The sequence below is a fragment of the Megalops cyprinoides genome, chromosome 19 (genome assembly GCF_013368585.1).
Source record: "Megalops cyprinoides isolate fMegCyp1 chromosome 19, fMegCyp1.pri, whole genome shotgun sequence".
NCBI lineage: Eukaryota > Metazoa > Chordata > Actinopteri > Elopiformes > Megalopidae > Megalops > Megalops cyprinoides.
The window spans coordinates 18,542,893-18,559,860 of NC_050601.1; the positions used below are offsets into that span (position 1 = coordinate 18,542,893).

Sequence of the window (16,968 nt, forward strand, 5' to 3'; positions counted from 1 at the left end):
CTGTCATTGTCCCATTGAGGATAGTCGCTGTTGAATGTCGTGTCCGTGTCCATGGAAAACGTGTGACCGTTTTCCTGTCACGTGGGGAAGTGGGAGTGTTTACATAGCTGATGTAAACACATTGAAGGAGGTCAGTAGTTAAGCTTGCAGACGAGGAAAGACAGACGATCAGAATCACATATACAAATAACTGCACATCGTTTCTTAATGGTACCTTTTCACGGTCTATAACAATGGATTTCCCTGTTAATCTGAAGGTGAATTTTAGGGGGAACGCAAAGAGTTTTCTAGTTTCTTATTCGGAATCGAGCTGGGAGTCGCTGGAAGCCATGGTAAGCAGCGATAACGACAGCCACTGTCGCTGGTGTTGTGTCTCGCACTGATGATCTTAGAAGGCCTTGTTAAGGGCCTACATGTGAGTAAAGAATAACATAGTTAACGCTCATTTAAAGGTATTTTGGTACGTATATAGATACATAGCGAGCTAGCTGTTTGATTTCTCATCATAAGCCAGTTACGGATGATGGTTCCGCTCAGAAAAAAAGAGCAAAATACTGCAAAATCTAGCTAGGTGGACATCTAAGTTACCAAACGTAAGCAGTAACACAGTACACGTTTTGAAACAGAACAGTAGTGAAATAACTTAGTTAACTTTCAGTGGTTTAGCACAACGTTTCAGTCCATCAACACGTTTAAGTGCACCTGGCTACAATATTGGTAATATTTGTAACATAAGCTGGTACAGTTTTAACATAAATTTGATTCAGTTCTGCTGTAGCTAGCTAACTACCTTGTTAATATCATAAGAAGCTAATCTGTGTGATGTACTAAAATTGTGCTACATTTACATTGTCTCTGTATTTGGTTTTCATTGTATCCGTTTGATGATGGCTTGATGGGTACACCCTCACCTGGCGTAATGCGAGGCTGTACAGCAATTGGTTTGTTTGCAGACTTGCCATGAAAATTCAAAAATAATGCCCCACACATCTGTTATCTTTTCGCATTTTGACCTTCTGTTGCTTTACCACGGAAACATTGCTTTTGTGTGAGAAATGTTAGTCAGTCCTGCTGGTATGGGATTTGGCATTGCTATTGTTTTTTTTTATAAATCACGTCTTTAGAAAATATCTTGACAACACGTGATGAGTCATAGGCCATTGACCAGGATGGAATGTTGTGTTAAATGTCTTCATAGAGACCGGTTGAGGAAACGAGATATGAATCGTGTCGATTAGTTGAAGTCCGCCAAAAGGCACACTGAAATGATTTTGACCGCATTGTCATAAAGGGAAATAAATTCTCAGCTAGGATCTTTTTGGCTGTCCTAATCAGGTTTAGCTGCTCCCTGTGTCGTCAGGAATGGAAACGCTCAGTCATTCAGAGGCATGTTTTCAGGTTCTGTAGCCAAGGCATTTCAATATTATATTAATGAATGAGGCTAAAGATAGTGCTTTGTTGAATGATGTTTTCCTCTCTCTAAGGAAATGTCACCGCTAGGGACCACCGTGGCCATCCTCCTTTTGAAAATGTGCTGTTTAGTTGAGGTAGAAGTAGAAGTATCTTGCATTTTATTAGTTGAATTAAGCTTGGTTGTTTCAGCAGCAGCAGTGTAAGATCTTTAAATTCACTGCAGACATCATAGACTGGGCCCATACAAGAGTTTTAGAGTGCTGGTAGCAACAGCTGTTTGTCTGCATCATGAAAACAAACAGCTGAGGCCTATGAGAGAATTTTGCTAACCCTCCCTAAGACTGTTTCTGTAGCAGCAGTATGTTTTTAAGTGGATGAAGAGTGTGGTACAGAGAATCCAGTAATTCAGATTGGGTCAGGCACAATGTTATGTTATAAAGGTACTGACATTAACTAAGATCTCTAGCACATCTGCAATGGAAAACTGGCATCTCTATTGGCAGATTTTAGTGAGCCTCCTGTATTTGTTTATTTATTGTGGGTGGTCGTTTTCACACTCTTTCTGGTCTTTCTTCAAGTGTGAACTTTTTGAACTGTGGGTATCTCCATTGAAGCCATTTGTTCTGGGTTGTGTTTTTAATAGGACAATTCAACAGAATGTGCTACGTTTGGCTGAAAGTAAAGCTTTGTACTCGTTTGGTGGGGGGGCATTTTCACTACTAGTTTAGCTTACAGTTCTAAGGATTTGCTCACCCTGAGTCATATTTGCACTATATGGTACCTTTCATTGTCTTTACATAACTCCTGTGTCCATATAATATGCCTGTTCCCTAGCACCAAGGATAATTCTGTCTGACTTGCAGTCAAAAGGTAGTGTAAAAATTAGCACACATTATATTCACCAATATTTCTTATGCTGTAAGTAACATCGTCCTTAGCAAGTGCAACAGTATTAACATAGTATGAATAGGAATGAGTTCCTTAACCATTATCAGTTAAGCTGCTGCCAGAGGAATGAGACCTGTGTGAATGAGGAGAGGCCAGTGTCTTGAATGAAGGTGCAATTTCATTTTAATGCCACAAATTCAGCTGTGGTCCAAGTCAGTATATTTTCCCAGGTTTTTTTTTCCCCCATGTCAGTGGGTGATTTTTCATCAATGGATGAAAAATGAGCCACTGACTGGCAGTGTGCCTAATTCGGAGCCAGTCTGAAACCTATCATTTTTCTATCCCCTTTTCATTAATCACAAACTCAAGGACAAGGGTAAGGGCGAAGGTGAACATAAACAAACAGCGGGATTTCTGATTGGCCTGTGAAAAAGCTTGCCTGCTGTGAACTTTGTTTTGTATTTCTGTTTTATTTAACTGACCTCTTCATGGTTCACAGTCTTCAGCTATGTGTTTTTTTTTTTTACACACCCTGGAGGAAATTTATTCTGGTACTATACATAAGGGCACAAAAGCAGTGTCTAGCCTGCATCTCAGAGCCACAGTCTCTGACTCCAAACTCCACAACTCAAACTCTGGGTGCTTCTGCTTCCAGCAACAAATGCAGGATCAGCTTACCTTACCATAAATCTTATGCCCAAGCCTAGTTGTCAGTAAGCTTTTTTGCCAAGACTAACATAGTGAAATTACATACTGTGGTGGCTTTGTAATATACCATACAGTGTGTTAAAATACACCTAGTTCAGTGTTTCTAACCACTGCTACTTGTACTGTCCTCATAGATAAGTCATTGAATGAGGTTCCCCTGGGTCTGTGTCTGGAGCACATTAAAATAAGAGACTGTACCTCCCTCCCACATTTCCCGTGGCTCTAAGCTCTGACTGTGTAGCGGCAGAGTCATTGAGTTCACCCTCATTGATATTACCCTCGTGGCCACGAGTCTGTCTGTGATACGAGAGGCACCTCAAGGAGATGCGCATCTTTTACCGCAGGCGAACAGAAGAACAAAGGTAGTTAATCGTGCGCATCTCATAACGCTGTGTGAGCTAGTCTCACCTTGGCTTTGCATTAAGGGGAGCCCCCCCCCCCCCCCCCCCCCCCCCCCGCCAATTCACAAAGGCACACCCACTGACAGGATAGGGATACCACCAGGTCAAGTACAGCGAAATACAGAGAAGGAATTAGGGCTACTGTGTTTATGATGTCACTGGGGTTAAACGTCACTGTCACTTTGTCTTGCAGATTCAGAGGTCGTTTGGCTTGTGCAGTCTGCAGGTGACATACTTCGATGAGGACAATGAGGAGGTGAGGAGAGAGCCCAGCTGCTCAGTAAATAAACTCAGACTCAACCTTTAAAATGGCATGTCTCCTTAGATGTCCAAACTCTCTGCAGATGCTTAAATTCCTCCTAAAACTTTTTCTCTTCTTATCTTCCAGGTGTCCATTAATAGTCAAGGTGAGTGTTTAGGGGATAAACAAAACAATGTGTTTCTTTAAAACTGATACAGTTCAAATGTAATGGATGCTTCTGTCAAAAACTAAAATGGTAATAATGTTTGTTTTTTTTTATTTCAGAGGAATATGAAGAGGCTTTAAAGGTATTCAGTAACTTCCATTGACCTTATTAAACATAGATAACTTATTTAAAAGTGGTTTACGTCATAGATTTCACCTACATTGTGGAATATGTAGGAAGTGGTTTTTACCATGCTAGCGGGGCGGTGTGAGTCTCCTTCAATTAATATTGAATCTCTAATACTGAATCTGACAGTGCAGTTGCTTGGAGTCAGAATAAAAGGCTGGCAGAGGTGTACTACACATTTTTATTTAAAATGTTAAATTAATAAAAAGCTATTGTACAACGATGTGCACGCACATGCACACGCACATGCACACATGTCTGAAGACCTCCCTGCGGCACCCCGCCCCTCCCCACAGTGCGCACTGAAGCACGGGAACCGGTTGCACATGAACGTGTGCGAGATGAAGGGCCCGCCGGGCAGGGGACCAGCGAAGCCGAAGAGCGAGGGGAGGCCCAGCCAACACTGCCCCGCCCTGACCAAGACCGTGAGCCAGAGGGTCCATTCCGCCTCCCAGGAGCAGGCAACAGTAAGGGCCCCGCCAGGGTCTCCTCTCACAGACTGCGCACCAGTAACCTACGTCCCCAAACACAGGCCACTGTCAAAAGATATAAGGGTGAACTTACGGGGTACATCTGTCTGGCTAACATTTCCTGAAACGGTATTTTTAAATCGCATTTTAATGGCCTGTTGTTATACACAGTGTCCCAAAGGAATTACTCTTGAAAAGTCCTTATCACGTGGGTAATATTACAGTTGAGGTCACACTGTTTCTGAGGTATTACCAAGGGAATGCTTCTTTGTCATTAAATTGATTCTCCTTTGTTTTGAAGGCGGTTATGAAAGAGCTCAAGGGGACCAAAGAGGAAGATAAGACCCCTCCGGCTTGGTTTACGTCTTACATGGAGAAGGTAGTGTAAAGGATTTGCAGTGGAAAGCTTACTGTATCTATGCATGTTTATAAAACAGTTGGCTGTGATAGGCACTTCGTACCTCCATAGGTGTGATGATCTCATGTCACTTTGTTGATGTTTGCACAAATATATATCTCTGTGTTGGATTTGATTGTGCTTTTTAAACTGCAAAGGTAGTGTGGAATGGGCCGTTTTTTCATAGCATAACGTGTGTGTGAGGTACTGTGTGATTGCCCTGTGTAAGACTGGGTCCTCCATCCCCCCCTCAGTTTAAGGACCAGGTGGTGAAGGAGGCGGTGGAGAAGATCTGCCGCGAGTTCTCTGGGCAGTGCTGCATCCACAAGCCAGTGGGAGCCGATGCCCAGGTCCCGGAGGTCAGCTCCTCCTCCTCAGCCGGAGTTCCCAGCTCCACACCTGCCTGCAGCAGCTGCCAGGGCCAGACCTCGGGGGGCGGCTACCAGTGCAGGTACTATAGACACCTGTGAAAGACTGCGCTTGTGATAGAGAGAGAGAAAGGTGGGCTGTACTGATGAAGGAGTTTCACTGCAGTCCTCATTAGCAACAGTTTAAACAAAACAAGGACTACAGAGGCCTCTGTGGGTTTTTGTGTCCTTCTGTCTCCCTCAGCCATTCACTGCTGTCTTGAGTCTGCTAAACATTGACCATAACCATTCAGCAGAAAAGCTTGTTTGCTCCAGTTTTGCTGATCTGGGATCAGTCAGTCCAGGGCTATCCCCTCACTGTGTGGTTCCTGTCTTTTCTGTCCCTTGTCCTGACAGCGTGTGCACGTCCTGCACCCTGTGTGAGCCCTGCAGCCTCGCTCATGACCCCAGCCACAGCCTGGTGAGGGCCAGGACGCCCCTGTCCATCCCAGAGCACGGATCCCCAGGCCCAGAGCATGCCAGGTACACCTGCTGTGCCAAATTAACCGTAACAGCAAAAGAGTGAATCACGCTGGCACCACTGGAATTCTGGAGTGTCCTTTTATTCAGCCAGATCTGGAAGCAATTTGGGATATGAAGAAAATGCGTACATCCGTTGCATCATGGCAAGCAGTGTAGTGTTGTATTGCGGACCAGGACTCGTAACCAAAAGGTTGCCGGTTTGATTCCCTGCTGGGGCACTGCTGCTGTACCGTTAGGCAAGGTAGTTAACCCACAACTGCTTCAGTAAATATCCATATGTATAAGTGGGTAACATGTAAAAATTGTAACCTATGTAAGTTGCTCTGGATAAGAACATCTGCTAAATGCCAATAATGTAAATTAATGTAACATCAAGCATTCTCCTGTAGTAGAATTTTTTTTTTTAGAAGCATTTTTAATGATAGCCTCACCTCAGAAGTGATTCTGTAGGTAGGCAGGTGATTTCATTGTTTAGGTAGTGCTTCCTTTGATGTGTGAGTCATCTTGTTTTGTTGGCATGAATGGTTATTACAGAGGAGCCAGCCGCTATCGGTATGGATTCGAATCCTGTAAGATCCAGCATTGCGGATGGGATGTGCTGCTGTTTTTGTGTTAATTTTTTTTCATTTTCTACTGTTTTGCTGGCAGCTGTCCAGGGTTACAGGGTTTCCTCTGTTGTTTGTAAAATTGAAACCATGTTAGAATTTCAAATTTGTACCCTGTTACAAACCCGATACTGGGATTAATAGAGTGAGAGGAAGCACCAGGTGTCTGCGCAGAGCTTCAGTCCCTGTGCGTCTCGGCCCAGGTTCCAGAGGCGGGGAGACCGGAGCTTCCGCAAGGCGGAGAAGCAGCGGCTGAAGGCGGAGAAGCGGCAGCTGAAGGCGGAGGTGAAGGAGATCAGGAAGCAGCTGAGGATGGAGAGGAGGGGCCTGCAGTGGAGCGCCGGCGGAGAGGGGAGCACCGCCCCCATCCTGCTCCAGCCCCGGGCCACCCAGACCTGCTGCATAGAGTAAGAGCTTCACACGCAGGGACAGAGACACCCAGACCTGCTGCATAGAGTAGGAGCTTTACACACAGGGACAGAGACACCCAGACCTGCTGCATAGAGTAGGAGCTTTACACACAGAACCAGAGACACCCAGACCAGCTGCATAGAGTAGGAGCTTTAGACACATAACCAGAGACAACTAAACCTGCTGCAAGAGGGTCACACACAGCAAGAGTCAACCAGTCAAGGTGGTAGCTAGCATAAGTCCAGCCCAACCCAAACTAAATATCCCTAATCTTTCTTTAGGTATTTGGGCTGCTTCAGATGCTCAGGTGTAATGACTCAACCCTGATATGTTTGTTCAGATATAATCTATATGATAAACATGAATAAGGATCTTGAATTCGCCTATTGTTGTGTGCATGTGTCAGTTATGGCTCTATTGACATTGCTGTTGGGGTAGCAAGGGCAGGGATCAGGGAATGGGTGTACACTAACTGTGACCCCTGTGGTTTTGACCAGCAGCCCCAACCGTTCCTGCCCTCCCATGGGGCCTGTCATGACCGCGCTGTTCCTGGACGAGAACCTGCCAGACGGGACGCGCCTTCAGCCTGGGACCAAGTTCATCAAATACTGGAAAATGCGGAACACCGGCAGCCTCTGCTGGAGCACCGAGACCAAGGTAATGGAACAGGACACGCCCACTCCTGTGATACGTACTGTGATGTCATTGAATCCACTAATCCAGTTTTGCAGAAGTGAATGGGAAAGGAGGCCTTTTATGTAAATGCTGATATATGCTAATACTCTGTATGTCTCTCATTGTAAAAGCATCCCCCAAATAAAGGCCTACGAATAATAATGATGTAAATGAATATGTATTTTCCTCAGTAGCCGCAAAAATCTTTCCGCTGGGTTTACATTTAAAACTTACACATGCAAATTGGCCTGTGGTAGAAGCAAGACACAGTTTATATCAGTAATCTGATTATCTTTCCATAATAAATGTGTGGTGATCATGTTTTTCTGGGAAACAGCTTGTGCATCAGTGAACAATGACTTAATTATAGCGAACACATCTGGATCCACACATTCTCATGCTCATTTGTCGCAAATTATTTGCACCATCAGAAGATGTGTTTTAGATTTACAAAAAGTTTGTGTATGAATGTATTCTGTGATGTATGTGTGATGAATATTGTTGTAAGAGTTTTGTCTTGTCAAGTCCTGTTCGGCCTTATTGTCCCACTCTGATGATTCAAAAGGTCATGTGGTCGTGTGTGTGTTCCCCATCTGCAGCTGAAGTTCATGTGGGGGAACCTGACTGTGGCGTCCAGTGAGAAGCAGAAGGAGGTGGCCGTGCCCTTCCTTCAGCCCGGCCAGGTGGGCGTGGTGAGCGTGGCGTTCACGGCGCCCGCGGCAGAGGGCACCTACACCTCACACTGGCGCCTGGCGCACCAGGGGGAGCAGTTCGGCCCACGGGTGTGGTGCAGCATCGTGGTGGACCCCTTAGCCCCGGCCGGAGCTGCCGACAGCATGCTGGACTCCCCCTGCGGCACCCCACAGGCAAGTGAAGCAGCCCCTCCTAAGACCTCTCTCTTAGCCTGAACTCCCCAGGGCTGGAATTCAGTTAACCCTCTGACCTACCTGTCCGTCACAGTAAGCCACCTTGAAGTGTTATCTGTTATTTGTGCCAGGCTGGCCAGGTTGGGCTATAGACTCCTTGAAGTGAAGCCAAGTCGTTTGGCACTTTCATTGATACTGCTATGTTTTTTGACTCTGTGTGGAAGAAGTTTCATCTTCCTTCATATTTCTGTTTAATGGCTGCTTGGCGTACATTGCCACGCGTGTAACTGTGGCCCTTATACTGGGTGACCTTATGCGTATAGGTTCCTCTGCAGAAGAAGGAAGCCCCTCCCCTGGAGAAGGAGGGGCCACGTTGCCCCGCCCCCAGGGACTGCGGGCTGATGTCGCTGGGCCTGGACTGCGAGCAGGAGTACTACATCCCCTCGGTGGACCTGCTCACAGCGCAGGTAGGGCGTCCCTCTCTCCCCCGGGCCGGCCGCAGTGCGGGGGGGGTGCGTCGCTGGGTCCGCCGGCTCACGGCGCTTTCATCCACCTCTCTTCCAGGACCTGCTCTCCTTCGAACTGCTGGACATCAACATCGTGCAGGAGCTAGAGAGTGTCCCGAATAACACGCCAGCTGGTAAGAAAGCAGCAAGCATCAGGAGCCGGGCGCCTCTGTTATTTCCGACACAAGCTTTTGATCCTCTCATTTCAGTGCTATTAATATGGTTGTTATTCTTAGCAATTCATGTAAAGTAATCTAGCAAATGCCTTTTATCCAGAGGAATTACAATGTATTTGGTAATAACAATGAATACAATAAACACAATATACACTATTACATGAAGAGTGTGTTTCGTGTCAAAATAAAGTACAGATTATTACAGATGAAATGTTACAATATACATATTTAAACAGTATTGTAGCATGTTGTGCTGGGTTATCAATACTTCTTTATATGAGACAGAAGGGATGTGCCCTTTAATAACCAAGCTCTGAATGTCTCCCCACTGGCAGACATGACGCCATGCATGTCCCCCCTGCCCCACGACGGGCCCCTGCTGGAGAAGCCTGGCCTGGGGCAGATTGAGGAAGAGGCCGAGACCTCGGGGGCCAGGAGCCTCCCAGGTACAGTGCATAGCTTTCATACTCCCCTTAGGTCCTGGCCACTCCACTCAATGCAGAACTGCTGGAAGCAGTCAGTGCTATTCAGTAGGCTGGATCAGCAATGAATCTGACAGTGGTGTGGCTGTTGTGTGGTGGTTCTGCCACAAGATGTCATGCTTGCTCATTAGTACTGCATCTGAGCTCCAGTCCTGGAGGGCTGTGGTCCTTTTTTTAAACCCCTGTTGCTTGGAACAGGAGAGCAAAGTTATTTTGAATAAACTAAGGCAACAATTAGGTAAATGAGATGGTTATAGTGAATTGCTGTCTGGAAAAAAGCCTACTGACATTAAGACCACCCAAAATACAAACTTTGATTGTATTTCTGAGCAGCATTTACTGACTGAAATGCGGTGGCAGCTGTAGGAAAAACCGGCATGTTCTGGGTGGGTGGAGAAACGTGTTGATCGTAGCCTGAGAAGGCGGGTTCTGAGGTAAATGGCGCTGCTGCCTGCCCAAATGCGGTCAGTCACCCAGGTTTCGGTGCGCTTGTCAGATGCGATGCGCGGGGAGCGCAAGGAGCTGGGCAGCGTCCCGGCGCAGGAGGAGGGCGAGGAGGACATCAGCGGGACGCAGTTCGTGTGCGAGACGGTGATTCGCTCCCTCACCCTGGAGGAGGAGCCCGAGCACACGCCCCTCCGAAGGCCCCGCCCCAGCCATCCCAAAGGTGAGGCTGGCTCTTACGAGCTCTCTGGATCACAAAGTGGTAGAGGCTTTTCCACTGTCAGAGCTGGAGCCAGGCAGGCAGAACCTCAATGTTCTGGGCCAAAGTTACCGCTAACCCAAAACCGAACCATGTAGTGAGATGGCTTGCTGGTCTAGCACCCCTGGTAGGAGTTGTCATGAGTGCATCTTTGAACATAAGAAGTCTCAGGCTTTTTGGTTTGTGGTTCTAGCCCTGATACTCTGAAGTTCCCACAATGGCTAATGTGTGCTTTTGAGATCAAATGAGGCATTCTTCGATTTGTCTTGTTGCATGACAATATTGCATGGACATCAGTGGAGAGTACTGTTCATAAGAGAAAAGTGAAGGCAGTTATCCCTCTGGTTTATTGTTGTTTTGTTTGGTAACCAGCATTACCTTTAGATGCCATTTTACTGTATTCCTCCTGGTCTACTCCTCCGGTCAGTCCATACTGACAAATGTAAATAATAAGTCTGTGATATTGTTTCTCTCCTTCCTCCCAGGTTGCTTTCCTGCTTCCCAGGACACCAGTTCTCATGGTGAGAAATGTGAGAAGAGTGTTGGGCCTGCTGTGGACACAGAGCTCAGGAATGTAGAGGCCCCGCCCCCAGTCACACCCCAGGTCACACACGAGGAGCAGTCTGTTCCAGGTGAGCAGCCTCCAACCAGGGGAATCGCATTTTGTTTTACTGCCCAGGTCTATTAAATGAACCTGTTCTGCACTGATGATGGTGTTATTTAAAGAGCAGAGCTCAGTACATTACCATACACCCTGTCACCTGGCTTGGAACACTTGATACCTTGGGATTACAAACAAACATTGATCTTTGGCACAGTAAGTTCAATTTGCTAAGTAAAGAGTGAAAAGTCTGTAATATGTGTAGTCACTCTCTTACTTTGAAAGCATGACAACAGCTGCAGCAAACACAGGAAGAGTGAAACGCTGATGTCACGTGAAAGATTGGGAACACTTAGGAAGTGCTGGGTGAACGTGTGAGGTAGAGCAGTGCATGCTGGGTGATCAGGCGTGACTGACAGCAGACTGTGCTGTGCTTAGAGGAGGGCGTGGAGTCGGACATCGAGAGCATCTGCGTGGACCCCAGCGGCGAGGAGGAGGAGGGGCCGGCGGCGGCGGCGGCGGAAGGGGGGGCGGCGGGAGACGAGCGCGACGAGGTGCGCAGTCAGGCGTCCTCGGCCTCCTCCGAGGACTACATCATCATCCTGCCCGACTGCTTCGACACCAGCCGGCCGCTGGGCGAGTCCATGTACAGCTCGGCCCTGTCGCACGCCGGCGCCGAGGGCGAGGGCGAGCGGGACGAGGGCGCCCCCCGCGGGCGGGGCAGCATCAGCGACATGCTCTGCACCTCTCAGACGCTGGACGCCGTGCCCCTCACCCCGGTGGTGGTGCCCGCCCCTCCCCTCGCGCGCAGGTGAGCGGGGCATTCACTCCTCATTTGGCTCTCCGTTTCTCTCTTCTTACAGCATGGGTGTGTGGTTCGCACTTGCTTTTTAATCTGCAGTTATCCTACCCTCGATCAGTCATGGTTTCCTGTGTTGTTAGTCAGCAATGGCTGGCTGCGGTTTCAGATTACATACAATTATCCGGTGCGGTCACTGAGATGTTATGGTTTCAACAAGAGCTACCCAGGCCCTGTTTAGGGTATATGAATACTTCACTGCCGTTTTTGCCATTCACTGGTAAAACGAGAAACTGTCATTATTTTTGAGGGAGCCACTCAGGGTGAGAGGGAGGGACGGACACTACCATTCGTTGTGCCTAGCAGACAATGGGGCTTTGCTGGAAGATCAGCCAGTAGGGGAAAATTCCATCTGGTTCTCATATGTGTTTGACAAAAGTACAAGAAGAGAAACTCGGACTGTGTAGAAATAATATTCTTTACCACTGCACTGCACGGTGCCGCGAGGCTTAGAATATACGGCTCTGATGCAGACGCTGCTATCCTCGCAGGCCAGAGAGGCTGGGTGACATGGAGCTGACGGCCGAGGTTCTGGACACGAGCGAGCTATACCAGCCTGAGGACACGGCGGACTGTGAGTAGCCTGTGACATCAGGGTGTCACTGCGTGTCACGACTCCCCCTCCACCACACACACACACACCCACACACCCTCTCACACACTCACACCCCCCCCCCTTACTAGCACTTCAGCACTGAGGCCCACATGAAAGGCAGTGTGTCATAAAGCGATAATCAGCGATCTGCAATTTTTTTGATACTTTATATTTTAAGTATACTTTAATAGGTATGGGTAGTCATTTCCCATGCCGAGAGGATAATGTGGAAGGTTTAATCATATAGGTAGTTGGTGGAAATGAACAAGTAATGTGGATTCAGATATGAAATGTACTTTATTGTACACAGCATGTCATCACACAGGAACATCTAAAGTACACTGAATTTGGTGGTCTGTATTGGAGTTTCTCAACAGGTAATAATACTGTAGCTATTACATGTTGAGAAAGTAAAGGTGAGGCTCTCCTTTTTGAGCTAATGTCTATTTTCCCAAGAGATTAGTTGTAGTAAAATGTGTAGACTTTTTCTCTTCATAGTCTATTTTGAGTTAATGACAAGAAAGCCATGTCAGTCATAAGCAGTTACATAAGCCATGTTTCGAGAGCCCCATTTCCTGTGGAGCCCGGTGTGTGGGCAGTCGGGCCATAAACAGGAATTGTGTGTTCAGCCAGTCTCAGACAAACAGGAAACTGCTATTCTCAGCAGAAGTTTTGTTATAGGCATCATATGCTAAGACACTGGCAGGTTATAGGTGTCTGTGGGTCTTTGTCCATGGGTCCTCATGGGGGTTTAATCTCTTTGTTGCCCAGCTTCCAGTCCAGTCCGGTCACAGCCAACCAGCCCCTCCGAGGCCTCTGACTCCGGACCACAGACCTCCCAAGATTCCAGGTGGGACGTTGGTGTAGCTTACAAAAGAGGATTTGGAGAGATTTGTGCTATGAAGTCCAATCAAATTACACGGTGACTTCCTGAGTAATCAAATGAGTATAATTACTCTCCTCTCCGCTGAGGGCTAAATCCTGTTGCTCTTCCGTTCCCTAGTTTTGGGTTAAACTCGATAATTTTGTTCCACAGAGGACATTCAAGTTCTGTTATCCCTTTGGTCCAATTCTGAACTACAGAAACAGCCGGACAGTATTGTTCAATGCAGCGATGTATACAAAGTCATTATCTGGGAGCTTGAAGAGAGCAAGAGATAAACAATAGTAAAACAAGTTTCTAACAATGAGTTTCTAACAATGAGAGGATTGTCAGTCATTCAAAGTGATGTCAGGTGGCGGGACTTAAAGCTGCAGTAAACCCCAACTGGAAACGCACAGCCAACTCACGGGATGGTGCTTAAGTTCCTTTGTTGAGTTCCAAACCTCGAGGTCCGTGGTGGAGAAACGGCTGCTAGGAGCCTCCTTATCATCAGGGTTTCTCAGCTGAGAATGACCAGCGGCTTTCGGTAAAGTGATTCTGGGCCGATAAGGACCAGATCTGAAATGTCAGCTAAGTTCAGTGTATTGTACAGCAAAAAAAAAAAAAAATCAGAGATGAATGGGAAAGATCAGTAGATCACTAATAAAAAGAATTCCTTGCACAGTTGCTAACCAGGCAGAAGGAAACTGAAGGGGGAGTTCACATACTTTGGTGATTTGGTTTCAGATTCACTTCAAATTGAAAAGCAAAACTTTTTCAATAATTCAATCAAAGAAATGAAGAAGTGAAGCATAGCCTTTGTACCCCGAGTAGTTGTCGACATGTAGGTATCATATTGACTTGCCGATGCCGTGACAGCCAAGTGATGTGGTCCTCGTGAGGCATCAGTTGATTAGGGATGGACTGAGCCAAGAGAATGTATGAAAGGAGAAGTGTGAAAACCTAAGGAGTGGAAATGCAATCATGGCAGGAATGTAGCTTCTGCTTTCAGTACAGTGGTGGAACTTACCTCCAGCAACAACAAAGCCATCAGTGGACCTGACAAATGTGTTTTATCAATACTTGGTAAAGCAAACTGAGCGCTTTCCCTTGAATTCTCTCTCCATAGGACCACCATAGATGCCTTTTGACCGCATTTCAAGTTAAGAGCATAGGGCATTAACAGTATTAACAATACAAATGTGCCAGGACACAAGTTACTATCATTCATTCAGGACCATGCAACATAGCAAACTAGGCATTTAAACAAAAATGTGATTTCAAGGGCTGCATTTCTCTTTTTAAAAAGGTCCTTTCTTAAGTAATCCTACACTATGACTGACTGTAGAAAGTTTGATAGACAGGGAAACAGTGCTGTCAGATATGGCTGCAGGATCAGGTGTAACGTCCTTTCTCTGTCTGCACTGTAGGCCACAGGGAGGCATCACCGATGGGCTGGTGAAGGGAGCGCTCTCTGTGGCGGCATCCGCCTACAAGGCCCTCTTCACCGGGCAGCCCGGCAACACGCAGGTCAGTCCCCGCTGAGTGACAGCAGAGTGGCCATTGGAGCCTCCCCTTCAGCCTTATACCTTTCTCTCATTGGTCAGATTTTCAGATAGTTGTCATTAAAAAAATGGAATGTAGGAATATGCAGTTTCTGTCCTCGGTGGTCAGTATCATGACAGTTTATTTAAACTTGTTGACCTTGTTTGGATATATCAGGTGTCCTTAAAGGCTACCACAGAACAAGGAACTTAAGAATGTTAAACCATTGTCCCAGCTCATCAAGAAGTCATTAAAGGGCCACTGTGCCAAAAGGCTGTAATTTTGTACAAGCTGTATCCAGTACCAAAAGTACTTCAAGATATAATGGGAAAATTTAAGAAATATGTTTTTAGTAAATCAACTTTTAAGCATGAAACATGAACATATGAATAACTGCAGTTGTCATGTGTAATTTCATGAAGCCATTACAAAAATTGCTCCATATTTTGTCATTAATTTATATATGCATATATTATTTGATATGCTTGAACATAAACCAGAATTCCTTACCGGGCTCTCTGAATTTCACCAGTTTACATGACTTGTACCATTTAGCCTCTCTGCTCTATAGTTAGCACATCAGCATAGAATTGATGCTGTCCTTTGCCCAGGCACCACACATTAGTGGAAATAGGGGAGAGTGACCAATTTGTGGTGTAGCTGTTATTCCCAGCTCTATCATGCATTATGGCTAGATATTTTGCCACGATGTCATCATCACTCAGCCAGTCCTAGTCCTGATGGCAGTGTCACTCTTGGCACAGCCCCCGACAGACTCGGCCACCCAGGAAGCCATGATGGCGGTGCTGCTGGAGATGGGCTTCGGCGACCGGCCGCTCAACCAGCGGCTGCTCAAGAAGCACGGCTACAACCTGCTGGACGTGGTGAACGAGCTGGTGCAGATGGCCGACAACGACTGGTTCGTCACGCGCTACTGAGGAACCACGCCGACGCGGACACACCCACCTGCCCCTGACCCCCCCTCCTCCTCTCTGAAAGGACTGGCACCAGCCCGGCCCACAGGAACTGTCCTGAGTGTGACACAGAAACAACATGGGGAGGAGGGTGGGGGGTGGCCAGGGGGGTCTTTGGCTTAAAGTGGGAGGAGAAAAATAGAGCATGATATCGCATTCAGTAATTTACAGCATACCTGTATCTACAGTACCACTGGCATTATGTCAAGATATGTCATCTCCAATCATTCCTGTAAAAAAAAAAAAAAGAATCTTCACAAATGCAGTCATTTACTTTAATATTGATAGGAATACATGAAGAGGCACTGTTTGAGAAAAGGTGAGTGTGAGTAGTAGAACAGAGATCGCATAATCTTCCCTCAACAAAGCACTGACTTCCGCTGGAACTGTGGAAGCAGCTAGTTTTTAGGCAATGGCAATGAGTAATGAAAGCCATCACTACATAGGTAATACATGAACACATACACTATATAATAGTGACTGAAGTGACACTTGTTTATAACATATGCATGATTGTCAGTGTGGGAACTGATACCAGCTTTTCTATGTGTAACACCTGCAAGTCAGGTTAAAGCAAACCAACCAGCAGTAATATACAGGCATCATAAGGATCAGCCATCATATTGCACGCTAAATGTCACACTGGCCACCATAATGAAGTATATCTGTGTTTCCCATCCATGAAGGGCCAAAGTAACTGTCCATTATAGATGTTATTTAATATATCATACAAATATGAACATTCCCATATTTGTCTGCTGGACTCATGATCGTGATGTCATATACCACGTCACATTGTGGTTGCAAGTTGTGTTTTAGAACGCTCCTAATTTAGGGTAATGGGCCCATTCTCTCAAATATTTTAAAATATTTACATTTTTTGCGGGTTGAGAAGTTACTGTCCACATTCTCAAAGGAATGTCTCTAAAACTTCACCCTTACGGTTTAGAAGTGGAATTTTGCCAGTGGAATATTTATGAACTGAAGTTGAATGGTTGTGCTGTTTTCTGCGTTCCAGATGTCTCGGTTTTGTGGAACTTCTCAGTGCTGGGTTTTTTCACATTCGCTTTGTAATTACTAGAGCATTTTTAGGATGGCGTGCTGTGCGTGGCTGGTGTGGTGCATCGGGTGCACTTACAGGTCCATCTTGAGGGTATCTCACTGTGAGTTGCTTCAAGATCTATGCTGCTACCTTTGTGTGGATGCAGATCACACACACAAGGCACTGGCTCCTGTACAAGTCACCAGTCATACTAACTGGAACTAATCTGGTGTGCAAAGTTAATGCACATTAAGTAGAAGCAAATAGCTGTATAGTAGAATATTTAAAAAATGGTGGGATTTTTCT

At 46.2% G+C, this 16,968-nt stretch overlaps 1 protein-coding gene across 3 annotated transcripts; it reads left to right on the forward strand.

The window, feature by feature from the left end:
• Positions 1-125: 125 nt before the first annotated feature.
• LOC118794691 (next to BRCA1 gene 1 protein-like) lies at positions 126-15,723 on the forward strand. 3 transcript variants are annotated; one of them, XM_036552940.1, is made up of 21 exons: positions 126-332; positions 3,604-3,666; positions 3,799-3,817; positions 3,937-3,959; positions 4,300-4,470; positions 4,775-4,852; positions 5,125-5,321; positions 5,635-5,760; positions 6,569-6,772; positions 7,274-7,433; positions 8,051-8,317; positions 8,641-8,784; positions 8,882-8,957; positions 9,335-9,445; positions 9,978-10,148; positions 10,670-10,816; positions 11,224-11,596; positions 12,118-12,218; positions 13,011-13,089; positions 14,532-14,631; positions 15,411-15,723. In XM_036552940.1, the coding sequence occupies exons 1-21, from the start codon at positions 234-236 to the stop codon at positions 15,582-15,584; spliced, it is 2,883 nt and encodes a 960-aa protein (XP_036408833.1). In that variant the 5' UTR covers positions 126-233; the 3' UTR covers positions 15,585-15,723. The 3 variants fall into 3 exon arrangements, with proteins under 3 accessions (XP_036408833.1, XP_036408835.1, XP_036408834.1); XM_036552942.1 differs by having other exon boundaries at positions 12,136-12,218; XM_036552941.1 differs by having other exon boundaries at positions 7,277-7,433.
• The last annotated feature ends 1,245 nt before the right edge of the window (positions 15,724-16,968 follow it).